The 20,127-nt window shown below is 41.7% G+C and overlaps 1 protein-coding gene across 2 annotated transcripts in view; it reads left to right on the forward strand.

Moving 5' to 3' along the window:
- Nucleotides 1–20,127, forward strand: part of usp49 (ubiquitin specific peptidase 49) — a 62,103-nt gene that overhangs the window by 23,443 nt on the left and 18,533 nt on the right. For both annotated transcript variants that reach the window (XM_068007575.1, XM_068007577.1), the window contains exons 2-3: nt 3,235–3,384; nt 6,398–7,873. In XM_068007575.1, coding sequence (XP_067863676.1) covers nt 6,461–7,873 — 1,413 coding nt within the window. In that variant the 5' untranslated portion in view covers nt 3,235–3,384; nt 6,398–6,460. The remainder of the gene's footprint in view (nt 1–3,234; nt 3,385–6,397; nt 7,874–20,127) is intronic.

The following is a 20,127-nucleotide window of genomic DNA, read 5'->3' on the forward strand; positions in this document are numbered from 1 at the left end:
TCATGTTTGTGGGACCTTGCTGTGTGCAAATTAGCTGCAGTGTTTCCCTACATTACAATAGTGATTACACTTCAAAAGTACTTCTTGGCTGTGAAGTCCTTTGGGACATTCTGAAGTCTTGAAAAGCACAATGTAAATGCAAGTTCTTTCTTACAAATCTGGGAGCCAGCAGAAGCCCCAGTCAGATTTATTCTAGATCTTTACATATATAACAACTGTGTGCCCAAGAATAGCTGAACCATACAGATCAGGAAGGTTCTATGTTCAATCCCTACACTCTGCTGAGTTCTCATGCGCAGAGATCCTGAATCAAGGAGGAAAAGTTCAGCAGGGTTCCTAATTCTAACCCCTATCGAGTCATCCCTGCTGGAAGTGTGTGCTTGTTCTTGTCCAATGAGACAGGGTGGGACTTACCCTCTGCCCCCCCCCCCCCCAAACACACTCCATGAGCCAATACTCTATAGTTCCTCTCTATGCACAGAATATATAGAATAAGGTACTAGATGTAAGGAATCTTACAACACCTATAACCTGGTGTTGTAAGATTCCTTACATTTGTCCACCCCAGTCCATCACCGGCATCTCCACAATAAGGTACTAGAGGGGGTTTGGTTCCTGTGGTACCCTGGGAAGGAGATGGTGCTTTCAGGGAGGAGTGAAACTTGGTAGAAAGAAGGAGTGTGGAAAAAAAATTGCAGACTCCCTGATTGATTTAGTGGATGAATGCACCAGGCGGTTGGAAATCAAATGTGGGACCTTCTGGCCTGCATGGCTCAGATTCAAGTGTTTTTGTATTAGCTGATTTAGGCAGAATGCTGCAATGTAACTCCCTGTCCCTGGGCTAGAAAGGAGAAAAACCAGCAAGAGCTTAGCTTTCTTCCACGGACAAATAGCATATTGACACTCGCTTGTACTTGGACAATATACCACAGCACTGCTGGTTCTTGTGGAACTACACAGGAAGAGCCAGTGCCTTCTGGAGGAAAGAAATTGGAGGGATAATTTATATAAACATGATCCATTAATGATTAGTAACCTGTTAGTCACAGAGTTCTAATTTAGATTTAATTGTCATTTTTTTTTTGAAAGACATTGAGAAATCTCAGCAAGGTAGTTATAAGGAGATAACATGGGACCTTGTGTAAAACAAGGTAGCAGAGGTTGCATGCTGAGAATAAGAGAGAGAGATAGAGAATGAAAATGTGCCAGTGAATGAGAAAAGATAGATATGATTATACTGTCCCAGACTGGAGTAAATGAAAATGCTCGGTTCGAATTTTAGGTTTGATCAGAGTATGTGTATATCTAGATTCCACTAGCGTTGACGTTTACCTGTGACAACTTGACAGTCCTGAATCCTTTTGGAATAGTGTACTTTGGTGAGATGGGTCAGTTTAACACTTAGTGTTAGAGCTATGCCAGTGTAAAGATATAATTGAACTGCTATATGCTTATGTGTTAGTGGAAAGATAGAATGCACTCTTCCAAATCAGGGTTTTAAAATATTATATACACTCCCCTTGCATGGTATATTCCTCAAACAGGTTTTTGTAAAAAAAAAATGTTAAATTCCATTTGCACTTGAGGAGTGCACTGCAATTTAAGAGCATTGATGAATATGAAGTGCAGTTTTTGAAACCAATTATTCCAGAGAGTTAGTGTTAAGGTTTTGCAGCAGTAGAGCTGTCATGATGCAAGATTTTTTTCCCAGAGAACACCCATTAAATTCCTGCCCTGATTCTCTTTATTTAATGATTCCTGCAGCAATTTGTGGAGTTTAGTTTTTTTTATTTGAAGAGTCTTCAATCTAATTTTTTTTGTAGCATGCTTATGATTGTGGTTTAAACGCTTCCAAAAAAAATCCTGCAACAAATGACGTGTCTGTGATTCATGTTAATTCTGTTAAAGCCCCCTCACACTTTCTCAATGTGCCTCCTTTGTGCATGTTGATCAAATCAGCCAATTGGAACTTCCATTCATCTCTGTCTGTCATTGATCAATGGCAGAGGCCTAACTCTGAATGCATGATTTGAACAACTGTCCATCCCTAGCCTCTGCAGTCTCTGTTTTGGAGGATGCGAGGAGTAGGGGGGGGAATATTTTAATTGTGGTTTTTTAGTCATTATTACACCTTTTATCCTCTTCAAAAGCCTTGTTTAAATAAAAAGAATGCTGAAAGGTTCTCTGTCGCTACACAATCCGAGGCATGGCTTGAAAACGCTTCTCCCTCCTGTCCCCTGCTCCTCTCCATAGCCTCCCCACCCCCCAGCTAACCTGCTGCGTCCCTTCTCCCTTGTTGTGCCTTGAAAAGCTTCCTCTGGCCACTGTCTTCATTCTTTTCCTCCTGCCCCAGTGTATTTAGAAATATTTCCCTACTGTTTCCACCATGCTGTTCACTGGGATGAAAGGGAATGTCAATCTACTGTAATGCATGGCTTGCTTCCTCTGCCCTCCTCAACCTCACCTCCATTGCACATTATAGCAAGGGTTAACTGTATATTTATCAGGCATTCAAGGAAGACGAGGCATGGCAGATGCAATGTACATAATACAACACTGAGTGAACAAATAAATGAGGATGTTAACCCATGCATTAATGGGAATGTCCTGTTTAGATTTTCTATTCTCTAACTCATAAATGGTATTATGACATTTTAAATAATGTCATAAAGTAGCATCGAGAACCCTGTGCTGTAATTCCAGCTCATAGTCACAACTGTCTTAAATCAGTACATTCATTTGGTTTTAGTGAAATATGCTGGCCTGTAGCAGCTGACCACTTGGTGCAATTAAGCCCTCAGGGCTGGCATATCATTAGAAAATTAGATCATTTGTTTCATTTAGATGTTTACAGTTTTTGCAGTTCTGATGTTTTACATCAAAATTCAACCAAATGAATTTTGACAGCCATGTTGGTGGGTAGTCTTGGGGTATCTGCATATTGAAATGATAAAAAGACAATCCTCCACTGCTGTGCAGATACCTCTCAGGATAGAAAGGAAAGTAACAAACAGAATGCCAATGATGCTAGTTAGTGATGCTTACAGAAAGAGCATTGTCTAAATATTAACATTCTGTTTTGCCCCGGAAGGCTTTGCTCTCTTAAAATGTCTTGATCCATTGCCAGACTCATTTACTGAATAAAATACTTTGAACATGATAAATGTCTTAGCTTCATGGACACAATCTCCATGGTACTTTGTACTAAAAGGTATCTTATTTTTTATGTTTCAGAGCTGTAAGGTTGTCTGCCTGTAATATGGTATCCTGACAGTTCCTAGCAACGTATCGTGGAGGTACAGTGCTGTGACCATTGCTTACTGAAATGGTATTTTACCAGACTGTGACCTCTCTGTTGTTGGAAGAAGATTTGAGAATGTCTAAGTAAGTACTGATACTTTATGTCTGCTTTTTTTTCAGCCAAGAACTTGAGCGTTAAACCTTTCCTTATTTTGTCTTTGCTATGTTCGATAATGTGATCAGGGATGGCACTTCCAAAGATTAGGAACACGATTTGCTGATCTTAAATTCTAGTGTAGCTAATGGAAGATTGATTTTGTTTCTTGGCCTTTACCCGAGGGTTGTACCTACTAACCCGTGTTCTTATTTTCTAATTTTCTTTTGTTCTTCCTCCTGAAGTCACTGACTCTTGTTCCACACTGCCAGCCATCCCCTAACACCTTTGTCAAGTGACCATTCTTCACTTGTGAACCTAGACAGTTGTTGTCAGCATACTGTCCAATTGCGGTGAACTGCACAGACCAGTCTGTTTCTGTCCACTTAGGCACTTTCCAGCAGTGGTCACGATATAGGAATCAGAAGTGGGCATCTTGGCTGAGTTTTCCACTCTGTAGCCCAGTGGCGCTGAGCCCAATTGCAGTGGGCCAGGTGCTAACTGCACAGACTAGAAATCGAATCTAGGATCCTCTGGTCTGTATGTCTAATGCTTCACCAAACGATGCCTCTTTGCTGTGCTCACTAAGGTGACGAATGAGAAATGGCGCATTTGAAGCAGCCAATATTGTGATCAAGCACTCTAAGTCAGGTATGGCATGGTTAGGTGCTGAGTAAAGCTCGCTTTATCTACTTGGTCTGAACATCAGCCTTAGACTATCCCCTTACTGTATTATTCAGTGTGACATTTCCCACATTGGCCATCTTTTCAGGCCTTTTAAGTGCAATTCAATCTTGGTGCCAGTCGGGGAAGTTTTTATGCTGTGCTCGCTTAACAGCTGTCCAAAAGCATTTCAAATATGCCCTCATAGCAAACAGAGGCTACATCTCCTGTAAGTCCATGTGCCATTATCATTGTCATAAGTCTCTTATTAAATGCTTTTGAAAATCCATATAAACCAATCCGCTACATTTCCTTTGTCAACATCTATTATTTCTTTGAAAAATCCTGTAAGGATAGTCAAGTATGACTTACTCTTTAGAAATCCATGTTAATTTAGGTTTCCTGAAGTGTTTAGTAATTTCATCCTGTATTATAGACTCTAGTCCAACCTATAATTTTCTGGCTTACCCCGTTTCCTTTTGTGAAGAATGTCATGTCTGCCACGGTCCAATCCTCTGGCACAATTTTTCCTTCCACAGAATTTGGGAAAATTATAGTCAGAGCCTCTGCTCATTATTCCCTAGCTTTCATCACAATCTTCAAATGTAAACAAACAGGTCCCTGTGATTTGTCTAACTTAAGTTTGAGTAACTTCTTTTGTACCAGCTCTTTGAATAATGAACTTCCCTGTTGGCTAAATAATAACCTTTCTTATTGGCTCCACAGTACAAAGGCATTGATGAGGCCACTGTTAGATTACTGTGCGCAGTTTTGGGTGCCTCATTATAGAAAGGACATGGAAATCATGGAGGCTGTACAGCATAGATTTGTCAGGATGATGCCAGGGATGAATTGCTTTAGTCATGAGGGGAGACATGAGGTACTGGGACTGTTTTTACTAGAGCAGAGGATTGTGAAGAGGATATTTAGTAGATGTTTTTAAAAATTATGAAGCGTTTTAATAGGGTGAACAGGGAATGGTCACTAAACGATTGCAAAGAGAGGTTAGGAGAAATTTCTTTACTCAGAGGGTTGTTTGAGCATGGAATGCTTTTTCACAGGGAGTGGTTGAGTCAGAGACCATTGTATCTTTTAAAGGAAAACTGGATAAATATTTGAAATAGAGAAAGATACAAGACTCTGGGGCGATTGCAAAGAAGTGGAATTAATTTTGGATTGAACTAGCAATGAGCCGGCACAGACACTAAATTTTTTAGGATTGTAGAAACACCATAGAACCAAATATCCACCTCATCTATGAAAATTGAGGAAAAGCACATTTTGTATTTCTGCAATTCCCTTCAGCTTCACTGCATCTTTTCACGACTGTACCAAAACCTTGACTATCATCTCACTAGGAATATGCCATTTTATTGGGTTTTTTTGCTAATTTTCACTCATGCTACTTTTAATCTTTCTAATTTCCCTTTTTGTAATTTTCCTATATTTATATTTATCTGCCCTGTAATTGCTACATGTTTTTTCTGCTTTTAAAGTCTCCCTAATTTCCCTATTTACCCATTCTTTGACAAGCTCCCTTTCTTCTCCTTACTGGAATATGCATGATTTTTACTTTTTCCTTCCCCGTTTAAATATTTCCCATTTCTAATCTATGGTTCTATGTGCCAGTTTTTCCTTCCATTTAATCTAGGCAAAGTCCGTTTTTAATCTCGCGATAATTTTTTCTCCAGTCAAGCGTCCTTGCTATCATTTTTTTAAATTCTTACTCTGAATATAACTATATATTGTGGTGACTCTTTCACAATATCTTGGGTTGGATGAAAACCTTAGTTGTGGGGGGGAAAAAAAGCCAGTAAGCTAACCTGGTTCCCCTAAATCATTCTTTGCATAATGTAGCAAACGGCAGCTACTTTATCCTATTTTTTTTCTCCTGTAGATTTAGGTTCTATTTGCTACTATAAGAAAAATATTAAACCTGTCTTTTGTTGCATACCTTATTTTCGAGTACTGCACCTTCTTTGGAGGTTAACCAACATCACACTAGATGTCTTGATTCAGAATTGATAGTGTCAGCCTCTGAGGATGTCTAGATCATTTGTCACAAGCCTGTAACCCTTTATTAACTGAATTAGAGGGCAGTAAAGGCCTCTTGATGCGCTACTCCTGAGCTGGTGGCTACAAGGCGTGCAAAGACAATGAGGTGTGTTTTGTTCTTCACTTCAAAGAATAGTGGTGTGTTTTGCAGGGGTAACACATTAGAAGCGGGGCATTTACAAAAGCTTGGACCTTATTTCAGTGAGAATCTTCTCTGATTTGATGCTTTACAGCTTGTTATAAAGTTTCAAAAGCTGAAGTTTTTTTTTTGTTTTCCTCCTACAGGTTAAAGCAGTACAGCAGGTCAAGGATACTACAACCAGAATATTTCTGAGAGCTTTTAAAGCCATGGATAGGTGTAAGCATGTAGGGCGGTTGCGACTCGCCCAAAATCACTCCATATTGAATCCCCAGAAGTGGCATTGCATAGACTGCAACACCACTGAGTCTGTTTGGGCCTGTCTTAAATGCTCCCATGTGGCTTGTGGCCGCTACATTGAGGAGCATGCACTCAAACACTTTGAGGAAACTAGGCATCCTTTGGCCATGGAGGTCAATGAACTTTATGTCTTTTGTTATCTTTGTGATGACTACGTGTTGAATGACAATGCTACGGGGGATTTAAAACTGTTGAGAAGCACTTTAAGTGCAATAAAGAACCAAAAGTACAGCCCGACTGCACGCAATGGCAGGGCGTTGCGGTCAATGGCTTGCGGGGAATCTCCTTGTTCGTTTCAGAAGAGCAAAAGAGGGCAGACTCATAGTACAGAGCAGATGTTCACCGCTCTTTGGCACAGGCGCCAGTCTTTGCTAACTAAGGCAATGCGCATTTGGTTTGAACAGACAACTAGCGGTAAACGTAGATTGGAAGAAAAGAGGCTAGAGGAGGAAATGGAAAGAAGAAAGGAAGAAGCGAGGAAGCGCCGACAGGAGCTAAAGCGCAAGTTCATGGAAGAGCTTGCCAACACTCCGCCAAGGAAAAGTGCAAGAATTTTATTTCAAATTCAGAAGGAGGAACATATCTCGAGAAAGTGCAGAAAACCAACTGGAAAAAAGGTGCTACAAACTGCCCCTACCTCAAAACGACAAAGGAACAAAATGAAGCGCTATTATGCTGCCAGGCGTAAACCAGTGGTAACTCCTGGTGTTACGGGTCTCCGAAACCTTGGTAATACCTGCTACATGAACTCCATCCTGCAAGTACTGAGTCACTTGCAGAAGTTCAGAGAGTGTTTCTTAACCCTTGATCTCTGTGAGACTGAAGAACTATTGGCAAGGACCACAAATGGGAAAACAAGATTGTCTAACAAGGTCACGCTAGGGATTGGTCCTGCAACTTACATAGCAGGAAGAAATGATCATGTGGGAACTTCAGGGAGATACAGCATGCCAGCTGGTTTGAATGGAGGTGCCTCAATGGCCAGGAACCTGGAACTTATTCAACCCAAGGAGCCTAGCTCGAAGCACATCTCTCTTTGCCATGAACTTCACACGCTTTTTCGAGTAATGTGGTCTGGGAAATGGGCTTTAGTATCCCCCTTTGCTATGTTGCACTCTGTATGGAGCCTGATCCCAGCATTCAGGGGATATGGTCAGCAAGACGCTCAGGAATTTCTTTGTGAATTACTGGACAAAGTGCAGCAGGAGCTGGAATCAGAAGGCACAAAGCACAGGATCCTCATTCCTTTTTCTCAAAGGAAGCTCACCAAGCAGGTTCTCAAGGTGGTGAACACCATCTTTCATGGGCAGCTGCTCAGTCAGGTAAACGAAAATGACAGTGTGTGCAGTCTTATTTTAATTTAATTCTTCATTCGTGATCTGATCTTGTCAAGATGAAGGATGACAATGCTGCCGAATGGAATACTTTCCACTTTGTACCCAGTGACAGCACTCTTCGATCAGTTATCACATGCATGAGATGTAGCACTGAAGATCCCTGCGCTAAATATAAAAGTTAAAGCTATGTCCTTTTGGCATTGCCATCCTTCACTTTTTAATGAAAACCGAAAAGGTTGTTTTGTAACTGAAAACTTGATCCCTTTTTCATTTCCATGTTTGTTACTTAGTGATTAGTTGTTCGGCAATACCAGTAAGAGTCCAATCGAGCTATTTGTAACCTTGGGTTTTAATTTTTTTAATTATAGTCTTCTTGCTGCTCTCCTGAAGGTGCTGATTGCTGCTGGAGTACAGTTCCCTGAAAGAAAGAAAGATTTGCATTTATATAACACCTTTCACAAAGCACTTTACAGCCAACTAAACACTTTTGAAGTGTAGTCACTGTTGCAATATAGGAATCGCGGCAGCCAATTTGCACTCAGCAAGGTCCCACAAACAGCAATGTGATAATGACCAGATTAATAGATTAATCTGTTTTTAGTGATATTGGTTGAGGGATGAATATTGGCCAGGACACCAGGAAGAACTCCCCTGCTCTTCAAAATAGTGCTTTGGGATCTAATGCATCCACTTGAGCGGGCAGATGGGGCCTTGGTTTGACATCTCATCCCTGAATGCCTGTAGCGCTCTGTTACCTTGCTCAAGTAGCCATTCCTAACATACGAGTCTTGATAATAAGCATTGGCAAACTATTTCACTCTGGAAAGCATCAGAATTGAGCCCAATCCTGTTCTCACCCAACATCCACATGTCTACTTTCCACCACTGCTCACTGGTTGGTGATCTGGAGTGGAACCCTGGGCGGATTTTTTAAAAAATCCTTTGGGTCATCATCTATTTCCGTGTCCCCCCCCCCCCCCCCCAATTCATGATGTCACTGAAGTAGATATACATAGATAGAGGCTGAGTAATGATCAGTCGGATATGATTGATATTCCACAAATTGGTTGAACCAATAATTTGTTAGGAGTTCATCGTAAGCCTCAAGTTTTTCAGTGCTTGTGTCCCAGGACAACTCTGTCCATATTCTATTTGTAGAACACCAGGAGGATCCACGTCAAGTTAAGTTCCAGGTCTTTGAGCAACCGTGCATGTTGCCAGCCACCAAAGTGGGTAAATTTACAACATGGGGCAGCTGCATCAAATTGCAGAACTGCTTCCACTGAAAGTGATTCTGTAATATAAATAGGGTTGAAGTATTTACAAAACAGAGAAGGTTCTGTGTGAAGTATACAGGCATGTTTTAGACGTATCATTCTATTTCAGAACAGATATTGATTCCATTTATATAAAAACGGCACATTTGTGATCAGATTGCTTTTATTTTGTGCTTATTTTATAATGGTTCCATCCATCTGCTGTTCTAAATTCCCACGGTATAAGCTGGAATACCTTTAGATCGGAACATTTACATTGCAGCAGACAGAAGGGCAATGAGCAAAGTGAAACCCCGGCAGTATTAAATCTGAACATATGTAAATTTGGTGATTCAGGTCAAGTCATCATGCACTTTGGGCTTTTCATACCGTATTTATATTAACAGCTTCCAGAAGCTGCCCTGTACTGTGAATAAGACAGCATCTATGAGTCCAGAGACTTAAAACTCCACCTCAGCTGGTGGTTTCATTCACGTCTCCAGGGGCAAGACATAGGAACAAGAGTAGGCCATTCAGGAATCGTAACATTACGTTCCTGACTTTTGAGCAGCTGCACCACACACCGTTCCTGCACAAGCACTGTTCAAACATTGCTGCCAGTGTCATCAGTGTTGCTACAGTAAAGCAGCATGAACCTGGAACATAGGGAGCCTTCATATTGTGGAATTGCTTCTGCTGGAAGATGTTCTGCAATATAATGGAGTTTCCTGGTTCTCATCTGCTGCTGAAACACTCATCCATAGAATCATAGAAATTTACGGCACAGAAGGAGGCCATTTGGCCCATTTTGTCTGTGCTGGCCAAAAAAGAACTATCCCACTTTCCAGGTCTTGGTCTGTAACCTTATAAGGCACTTCAAGTGCATATCCAAGTACTTTTTAAATGCGGTGAGGGTTCCCGCTTCTGCCACCCTTTCAGGCATTGAGTTCCAGACCTCCACCACCCTTTGGGTAGAAAATGTTCTCCTCAACTCCCCTCTAACCCTTCTACCAATTATTTTAAATCTATGCCCCCTGGCTATTGATCTTTCTGCTAAGGGAAATAGGTCTTTCCTGTCCACTCTATCTAGGCCCCTCATAATTTTATACACCTCAATTAAATCTCCCCTCAGCCTCCTCTGTTCCAAAGAAAACAACCCCAGTCTATCCAATTTTTCCTTGTACCTAAAATTCTCCAGTCCTGGCAACATCCTCCTAAATCTCCTCTGTACCCTCTCTAGTGCAATCACATCTTTTCTGTAATGTGGTGACCAGAATTGTACGCAGTACTCTAGCTGTCGCCTAACTAGTGTTTTATATAGTTCTAGCATAACCTCCCTGCTCTTATATTCTATAAAGGAAAGTATCCCGTATGCCCACTTAGCCGCCTTATCTACTTGTCCTGCTACCTTCAGGGATCTGTGGACATGTATTCCAAGGTCCCTCTGTTCCTCTACACTTCTCAGTATCCTACCATTTATTGTGTATTCCTTTGCCTTGTTTGCCCTCAAATGCATTACCTTACACTTCTTCGGATTGAATTCCATTTGCCACTTTTCTGCCCACCTGACCAGTCCATTGATATCTTCCTGCAGTCTACAGCTTTCTTCCTAACTATCAACCACATGGCCAATTTTTGTATCATCTGCAAATTTCTTAATCATGCCCCCTACATTTAAGTCTAAATCATTGATATGTACCAGAAAAAGCAAGGGACCTAGTACTGAGCCATGCGGAACCCCACTGGAATCAACCTTCCAGTCGCAAAAACACCCGTCGACCATTACCCTTTGCTTCCTGCCACTGAGCCAGTTTTGGATCCAACTTGCCACTTTCCCTTGGATCCCATGGGCTTTTACTTTTCTGACTAGTCTGCCATGTAGGACCTTGTCAAAAGCCTTGCTAAAATCCATGTAGACTACATCAAACCCATTACCCACCTTGTTACCTCCTCAAAAAATTCAATCAAGTTAGTCAGACATGACCTTCCCTTAACAAATTTACGCTGACTGTCCTTGATAAATCAGTGCCTTTCTAAAATAATTTGCCCACCACTGAGGTTAGACTCGCCTGTAATTACTCGATCTATCCCTCACTCCCTTTTTATACAATGTTAGTTGTCCTCCGGCACCACACCTGTATCCAGTGAGGATTGGAAAATAATGGTCGGAGCCCCCGCTATTTCCTCCCTTGCTTCTCTTAACAGCCTGGGATACATTTCATCCGGGCCTGGCGATTCATCCATATTCAAAGATGCTAAACCGCTTAATACTTCCTCTCTGTGTTTACCCTATCCAATATTTCACACTCCTCCTCCTCAACTACAATGTCTGCACGTCCCCCTCTTTTGTGAAGACAGATGCAAAGTATTCATTAAAAACCATACCCACGTCTTCCGCCTCCACACTGGTCTCTAATAGGCCCGACTCTTTCCTTAGTTATCCTCTTGCTCCTTATGTATTTATAAAACATCTTTGGATTTTACTTGCCAATATTTTTCAATGCCCTCTCTTTGCTTTCCTAATTTCCTTCTTAATTTCACCCCTGCACTTTCTATACTCCTCTAGGCTTTCTGCAGTATTGAACTCTTGGTATCTGACATAAGCTTCCCTTTTTTTGCCTTATCCTACCCTGTATGCTCCTTGACATCCAGATTTGGGAGTCCCACCCTTTTTTCTTTGTGGGAACATATTTGCTCTGAACCCTCACTATCTCCTCCTTGAATGCCTCCCACTGCTCTGACACTGATTTACCTTCAAGTATCTGTTTCCAGTCTACTTTTGCTAAATCACATCTCAGCTTAGTAAAATTGGCCTTTCTCCAGTTGAGAACTTTTGCTCCTGGTCTATCTTTGTCCTTTTCCATAACAATGCTAAATCTAACTGAATTATGATCACTACCACCAAAATGCTCTCCCACTAATACCCCTTCCACCTGCCCAGCTTCATTCCCTAAAATTAAGTCCAGAACTGCCCCCTCTCTTGTTGGGCTTGCTACGTACTGGCTAAAAAAGTTCTCCTGAATGCATTTTAAGAATTCTATGCCTTCTAAATCTTTTACACTGATTCTATCCCAGTTCATATTAGGGTGGTTGAAATCCCCTACTATTACTGCCCTATTGTTTTTGCACTTCTCAGAAATTTGCCTACATATTTGCTCTTCTACCTCCCTCTGACTGTTGGGGGTCTATAGTACACTCCCACCAGTGTGATTGCCCCTTTTTTATTCTTCAGTTCAACCCATATGGCCTCACTTGATGATCCTTCTAACATCATCCCTCCTCACAGCTGTAATTGTTTCTATAACCAATATTGCGACCCCCCCCCCCCCATCTCTTTTATCCCCCTCTCTATCTCGTCTGAAAACCCTGTAACCAGGAATGTTGAGCTGCCATTCCTGCCCTTTTAAGCCATGTTTCAGTAATAGCTATGATATCATACTTCCACATGTCTATTTGTGCCCTCAGCTCATCTGCCTTATTCACTAGTCTCCTTGCATTGAAGTGTTGCCATTAAGCACTGCCAAACTCCTTTGTTGTCTATTTTCTAGCCTTTGTTTCCTCGGCCTTCCAAACTCACTTACTAATTTTCTGCCTTCCATTTTCAGCTTTGCTTTTATCCCTTCTGAATCTACGCTCAGGTTCCCTTCCCCCTGCCAGGCTAGTTTAAATCCTCCCCAACAGCACTAGCAAAGCTCCCCACCATGAAATTGGTCCCAGCCCTGTAAAGGTGCAACCCATCTGGCTTGTAAAATTCCCACCTCTCCCAGAACTGGTCCCAATGCCTCGGGAATCTAAAGCCCTCCCTCCTGTACCATCTCTCCAGCCACACATTCATCTGCACTATCCTTCTATTTCTGTACTCACTAGCACATGGCACCGGGAGTAATCCGGAGTTACTACCATTGAGGTCCTGCTTATTAATCTCTTTCCTAGCTCCCTAAAATCTGCCTGCAGGACCTCATCCCTCTTTCTATCTATGTCATTGGTACCAATATGGACCACGACCTCTGGCTGTTTTTTTTTTATTCGTTCATGGGATGTGGGCGTCGCTAGCGAGGCCGGCATTTATTGCCCATCCCTAATTGCCCTTGAGAAGGTGGTGGTGAGCCGCCGCCTTGAACCGCTGCAGTCTGTCTGGTGAAGGTTCCCCCACAGTGCTGTTAGGAAGGGAGTTCCAGGATTTCGACCCAGAAGGAACGGCGATATATTTCCAAGTCGGGATGGTGTGTGACTTGGAGGGGAACGTGCAGGTGGTGTTGTTCCCATGTACCTGCTGCTCTTGTCCTTCAGAATGTTCTGCAGCCGCTCATGCCTTTGTTACCTCCAGACTTGATTATGCCAGTGCTCTCCTGGCTGGCCTCCCATCTTCCGCTCATCCAAAATTCTGCTGCCGATATCCTAACTCACACCACATCACATTCATCCATCACCCCTGTGTTCGCTTATCTACATTAGCTCCTGGTTCAGGAATGCCTCAATTTTAAAATTCTCATCCTTGTTTTCAAATTCCTCCATGGCCTTGCCCCTCCCTATCTCTGTAACTTCCTCCAGCCCTATAACCCTCCGATATCCCTGCACTCCTCCAATTCTTGCCTCTTGCGCATCCCCAATTTTAATTGCTCCGGAATTTCCTCCCTGAACCTCTCGGCCTCTTTACCTCTCTCTCCTTTAAGACGCTCCTTAAAACCTACCTCTCCTGTCCTAATATCTTGTTATGTGGCTCGGTGTCACATTTTGTTTGATAACACTCCTCCGAGGCGCTTTGGGACATTTTACTATGTTAAAGGTGCTATATAAATGCAAGTTGTTGTTGCTTCACTGGTTTACATTGAGGGTATAATAGTCCAGGACTCAGCAGTTTTCAGGGTTTGAAAGTTACTTGAGTGCAGTTGCAGGCTAGCTTATTTGTTCTTGCCTATTTGAATCTGCAATACATACAGTGGAATTCCACCGTATCTGTAAAGATTGCACATATTTGCTAATCTTTATCTGCTAGAATGAATTTCCAAGCAATTTTCAACTTAAATTATAGGCAGCAAACTATTTAAGTTGTGAAAAGTAATAGAATACAAATTACAACTATAATCAAGATCCTAATATATTTGCACTTTAATTTAGGATTTTATCAAAACTTGAAAAGAGACAAAACATATAAGCATGTAAGCCCAAAAAGTGAGAGCAGGAGTCATTTATGCAGCGTCAGCAGGCTGAGTGATTCACCCCCATCCTTACTTTTGTCCCTGTGCTGATGCTTAAGGTGATGGCTTCTGCTAGACTGTATTCTACAAGGTGGGCAAGGTACTGGTTGTGGGCCATTCTTCATGTGTCAGCCAGAATATTGACTGCTGGTGGTTATTTGACTCTGGGAACAGCAGAGCTGATCCTAATCCAATCTTTACATATCTTCACATGCATTTCCAACAGAAGGTCACAACAGCAGTTGGGAGCAGAAAGCCAGACATTCTCCACAGATAGGGAAACTTGGATTGAGGGCCCTCCCTCGGCTCCTTTTGCACTTCCTAGAAGCTGAGTCAGTAGCATTGGCGGAGGCCTGGGAGCAGGTTCCATCTGGGCTGCAGATGCTGTCTGTTGTAATGCAACAAGACAAGGGTCAGTGGAGTAAAGAGAGACTAGCGTACATTTTTTTTTGTTGAAGTATGTTGGCATAAGTTGTGTGAAAATATGATCAGTATTGGATCTGAAAATTTAAATGAAACTGTGTCACGGAGTGGTAGAGTGCATGTTCATGGCCGTGATTTCCCGTGTGCAAAAGTTCCAATTCTCATCTGAACCAGTACTTTTCCAAACTTTTCTGCATTTGCTCCTCCAGCAAATATTGACACACTCCCAAGGATCCCCTGTTCCAAGTTCAGTTTTAGCTACCCAAAGGAAATTAGTGTAATCATTGCAGAAAACATTCTTTATTTGTATAAAGCAGCAAAAATAACATCAACAAATAACATATTACTAAGTCAGCAGATTCAGGGAAAAAAGAATGCTGAATTTTTTATGGTATTGTGCTCTTACCATGTGATAGGTCCGCCCTAGACGGTCAGAAATCTGATGACCTCGCAGACCCCACTTTGAAAACCCATGATCTAAAATCATCAAAGAGGAACACTGAGTGGATTTATTTAGTGAGCACATTGCCCTAAGCAACTCTCGCATACCTCCTAGTGGCCACCTCAAGAACAACAATGGCAGAAATGTAGTATCAGATCTGCTTTCCTTCGGCACCATGGAAATGGTGGATACATTGGGAAATGAAAAATTAAAGTTAAATGAATGTTATAAATCTAAAGTAAACTAGCCAAAATCTGCATCAACAACAACAACAACTTGCATTTATATAGCGCCTTTAACGTGGTAAAACGACCCAAGGTGCTTCACAGGAGCGTTGTGAAACAAAATTTGGCACCAAGCCACATAGGAGATATTGGACAGGTGGAGGTAGATTTTATGGTGCGTCTGAAAGGAGGAGAGAGGCGGAGAGGTCTAGGGAGGGAATTTCAGAGCTTAGGGCCTGGCTAGCTGAAAACATGGCCGCCAATGGTGGATCGATGAAAATCGGGGATGTGCATTGAGGCCAGAATTGGAGGAGTGCAGAGATCTGAGGGTTTTAGGGCTGGAGGAGGTTACGGAGATAGGGAGGGGCAAGGCCATGAAGGGATTTAAAAATGAAGATGAAAATTCTTAAAACTGAGCTGTTGCCGGACCGGGAGCCATTGCAGATCAGCAAACGCAGCGATGATGGGTGAACGGGACTTGGTGTGAGTTAGGATACGGGCGGCAGAATTTTGGGTGAGCTCAAGTTTACGGAGGGTGAAAGATGAGAGGCCGGCCAGGAGAGCATCAGAATAGTTGAGTCCAGAGGTAACAAAGGCATGGATGAGGGATTCAGCATTTTATGCACCCAACACTGAATTTTAAAAAAATCTCCTAACCTCCTTTTAGTTCTTTTCGGTAATCAAAAATTTATGCCATCTAGTTACTGACTTAACAAACAATGGAAATAGTTTTTCCTAATTTACCTTATCAAAGCCCCATATAATTTTGAACCGCTGTATTAGATCTCTTCTTAACCTTCTTTGTTTTGGTGAAAAGAGCCGCAGTTTTTCTAGTTTCTTCTCATAACTATAGGCTGTATCTGAACCCTTAAGTTTCCCTGCTCCTCAATTCCTTTTAAAACCTGTAACATAACTGATTTATTATTGCTGATCAGCTGTGCACAGCCTTATTCTTTGTGTTGTAGTAATAGTACACACTGCCCTTTGTTTTTCAGTGTCTCTTAACTGTCCATATTTTTCCCACAAAACAACTTTTTAAGTAATTTATCTTCCAACAACTATGTTTTCCTCCTCATTTTTAAATATGGTGTGATTGTCTGGGGAAAATTTAATGCAATTTTGAAAGAAACCTGATGAGATTGGATTACTTCCCCCGTCCCTAGACAAGGTGGCCTGGTGCTGCAGTATATCAGAATAATTGTTTGCAGTAGCCAAACGTGAATTAGTGTTTTCCTCATACCCAGTCAGTGAAATGTAACTTCACCAATGGCTCAGTTGGTAAAGGCAGCATGTAACTCAGCCTTACAGGTTCCTAGTCTATGCTCAGATAGCCAGCAGCTTAGATAGAATTAGAGAGGATGCAATTGGCCTTACTGTGTCTCTCTCTCTCTCTGCTTGAGGAGGGGGAAAATCGACCATGGTTCCTGCTCGTCATCACTATCCATTGTTTGCAAGGTGGCAGAACTGGGTAAGGATAAGATTGAGCCCGGCTACGAAATCCCTGTTTCAGTGCTAGAATAACCCGCCAACTCCAACTGTCTTATCTCACGTGAAGAATGGCCGGTTGGGTGAGGTACTGGAGGGTGAACAGCGTGTGTAGAACTGTATTCCAGCATATTCAGGTGAGGCAGAGAGAAAATAGCGAGGTTTTTTAATATAAAGGAAAGTGAGTTGTTTCCTAATTGAGAGGAAAGATTAATGTGTGAGCTTGCTTGGCCATTCCTGTGGAAAGGGGTGTAGTCATTATATAGTATTTGTTGGTATACTATTGGCACTGTGACTGGGAGAGTGCAGTTAAGCTGATCAATCAAACCAGGACTCCGTGCACTTGCAGTCAAGCACAATACAGGTGTTTTGTTACTGATCAAGTAGTTTAGACATGATAGCCAGTTCTATTAAATCAGCGCAAGGTTCACCTTTTGACATTAGCCTCACTTGTGTTGATACTTTTAGGAATTCAGTAGCGCTGGCATAAAAATTCTCAGCACACATTCTTTGCCTAGGTGACTGAGTGAGTGAGTATGTGTTACTGAGCCATATTGACCAGAAAGGTCCCAGATTTTATCCCTCGTGCAGAGTTAGTTGATCTCAGCCAGTGGAGCAATAGAAGTGGTACTGTTGGCCACAATGTCTCTGGGAAAAATCACCCAGGATTCCAGCTCTTGATTGCTATGCAATGCCACTGCTGGAAAGTGTGTGGCCATGGGCATTGAGAGGCTAGATAGCATCCTGTTACCACGCTCCATGGTGGTTTGACATGAAATTGGCCTGATCGCACCCATGATCGAAGCTCACAATAATGGATACTTGGGTTAACGACCTGAGCATGAGTCAGCCCCTTCAGGAACAGAAATGGGAAGGCGTCGGTAACAATGAGTTGCCTGAATTGATAGATTTTTTTTTTGTTAAGCTGAAAAAAGGGATGTACTAATTTGGACACTTAAAAATGTTGCACAATTTATTTTAAATCTATTTGTTAATGTGCGCTGTTAGTGAATGCATATCATTTGTAAACATATATCCTGCATTTGGACTTGTGCCTCAGAATAGTAAGATGTGGGCTTGTGTTAGTTTATTAGTCTCGGTTGCACTATTCAGAATGGGGAAGTTGTACTGGCGGGCAAGTCACATGTGGCTACTCTTGCTCATCCCCTAGCAAGTTTACATGAGTTATCGTTGGTGGAAACCTTCCATGAGGATGCCTGCAAACAGCCCCCTCAACTGAGGAATGGCATGAAGGGAAGGAAAAAGATGCACTGGAAAAAAATGAAATTAGCTGTAGACACACAAAATTCTGGGCATTTTTTGGAAGGTTAGATTTGAATGTCAAATTAGGCAGTCAATCAATCATCTGGATATCTTGAACTTAAGAGAGGTTATCTACAGACAGGTTAAGTTATTACTAGGTAGAGAATTAATTATAAAGTTACATTGGTAAATGGTGAGCAACTGTCTCAATAAGAAATAACACTTTCCATAGTAACATCCTTAATTGCCTTGTCCTCCGATTACTGAGCGCTCATATCTGGCTGTGCATTTACACTATAAACTGTAACATCGTTTGCCTCATACTAGCACTAAAATAAAATAAATCTGGAGTCAGGGCCCTAGTTGACGCTGGAGCAAAGTGGCATAAGACTCCTTCCTTCAGGGCAGCACTTAACACTGATGCTACAGTTATATTGTAAATGTAGTCAGTTTGGCTAAGTACATGTAACAGTAATGGAAAACACAAAGGGGCCAAAATAAATTTGGCAAAGTTTTTGCATTTCTCTGTGGTTTACATATATTTACACAAAGTAAATACTCCTATGGTTTAATTGTCACAAAATGCAACCAATGATAAAATCGATATAATATGTACACTGAATAAGTGCCCGTATCAGCCAAAAACTGTTGAGGAACTACACACATTGGGGCAAATCATCCATGTATATCTGGATGTCCTTGGGCACATTTAGCACATTTATTATGCCTAGTGACGAGTTACACTTATTCCAGTAAATGTCGACACCTGCATCCTGTTTAAGTGTCAAGTCCTGCACTAAATCCCTATCCCTTAATTACACTGAACTCTCATTGCTTTTGTTTATAAATCTCTTTATGGTCTCACTGCACCCTACCACTCCAAACTTCTGCAATCCCACATAGCTTGCGCCCTCCGATCAGTTGACTGAGGCCTTATGTGCATCTTCACCCTCCCCCTCCTCTGTACCAGAGGAGGGGGAGGGTGAAGATTTTAAAATGCGCACTGGTCTCTGTTCCAGAGACCAGTGCGCATTTTAAAATAAAATTGCTGGACTATAACTTGGTGTTGTAAAATTGTTTACAATCCTCTGTACCAGCAGTAACCAAGTTTTCAGCCATCAGAGCTGGCATGCTTTCTAAATCCACTCGCCTTGTTACAGCACTCCACCTCAAAACCTCTTTGATCAACCTTTAATCACCTGCCCTAACTCTTATCCTAACTCCTTCTGTGATGTGGAGATGCTGGTGATGGACTGGGGTGGACAAATGTAAGGACTTGCACAACACCAGGTTATAGTCCAACAGTTTTATTTTAAAATATTATTAAAAAATTATTATAATTTTTTATTTAAAATAAAACTGTTGGACTATAACCTGGTGTTGTGCAAGTCCTTACATAACTCCTTCTGGGTTGTCTGTTGTCTTCATTCCCCGTCCCCCTTTCTTTGTGAAGTGTGTTGGGACATAACTCCCTGAAAATCTGAGTACAGGTAGATAAAGCCATTTTTTAAAAAAGGCTACAGCATTTTGGGTTTTATAAATGGGGGCAAAAAGTATTGATAAAATTGTGCAAAGCAATGGTTAGGCCACAATGTATTGTGTTCAGTTTTGAGCACCCATTATAGAAAGAATATTAAAACCATAGGCTCACCAAGCTGATGTTCAGGATAGGAAACTAAAGTTATGATACCGAGATACTGGGACTATTTCCATTGAAGCGTAGAAGGTTAAGAGGAGATTTAATAGAGGTTTTTAAAATTCTGAAGGATTTTGATAGGGTGAGTAGGGAAAGACTATTTCCTCTAGTTCGGGAGTCACTCACAAGTGGTTATCAATTTAAAACGGTCACTAAGAAAGTGAGGAGAGAGTATAGTAGAAATTTATTTACTCTTGAGGACTGTTGAGCATAGAATCCTTTGCCACAGGCACCACCTGAGGCAGAGGCCAT

The sequence above is a fragment of the Heptranchias perlo genome, chromosome 27, assembly GCF_035084215.1.
Source record: "Heptranchias perlo isolate sHepPer1 chromosome 27, sHepPer1.hap1, whole genome shotgun sequence".
Classification (NCBI taxonomy): domain Eukaryota; kingdom Metazoa; phylum Chordata; class Chondrichthyes; order Hexanchiformes; family Hexanchidae; genus Heptranchias; species Heptranchias perlo.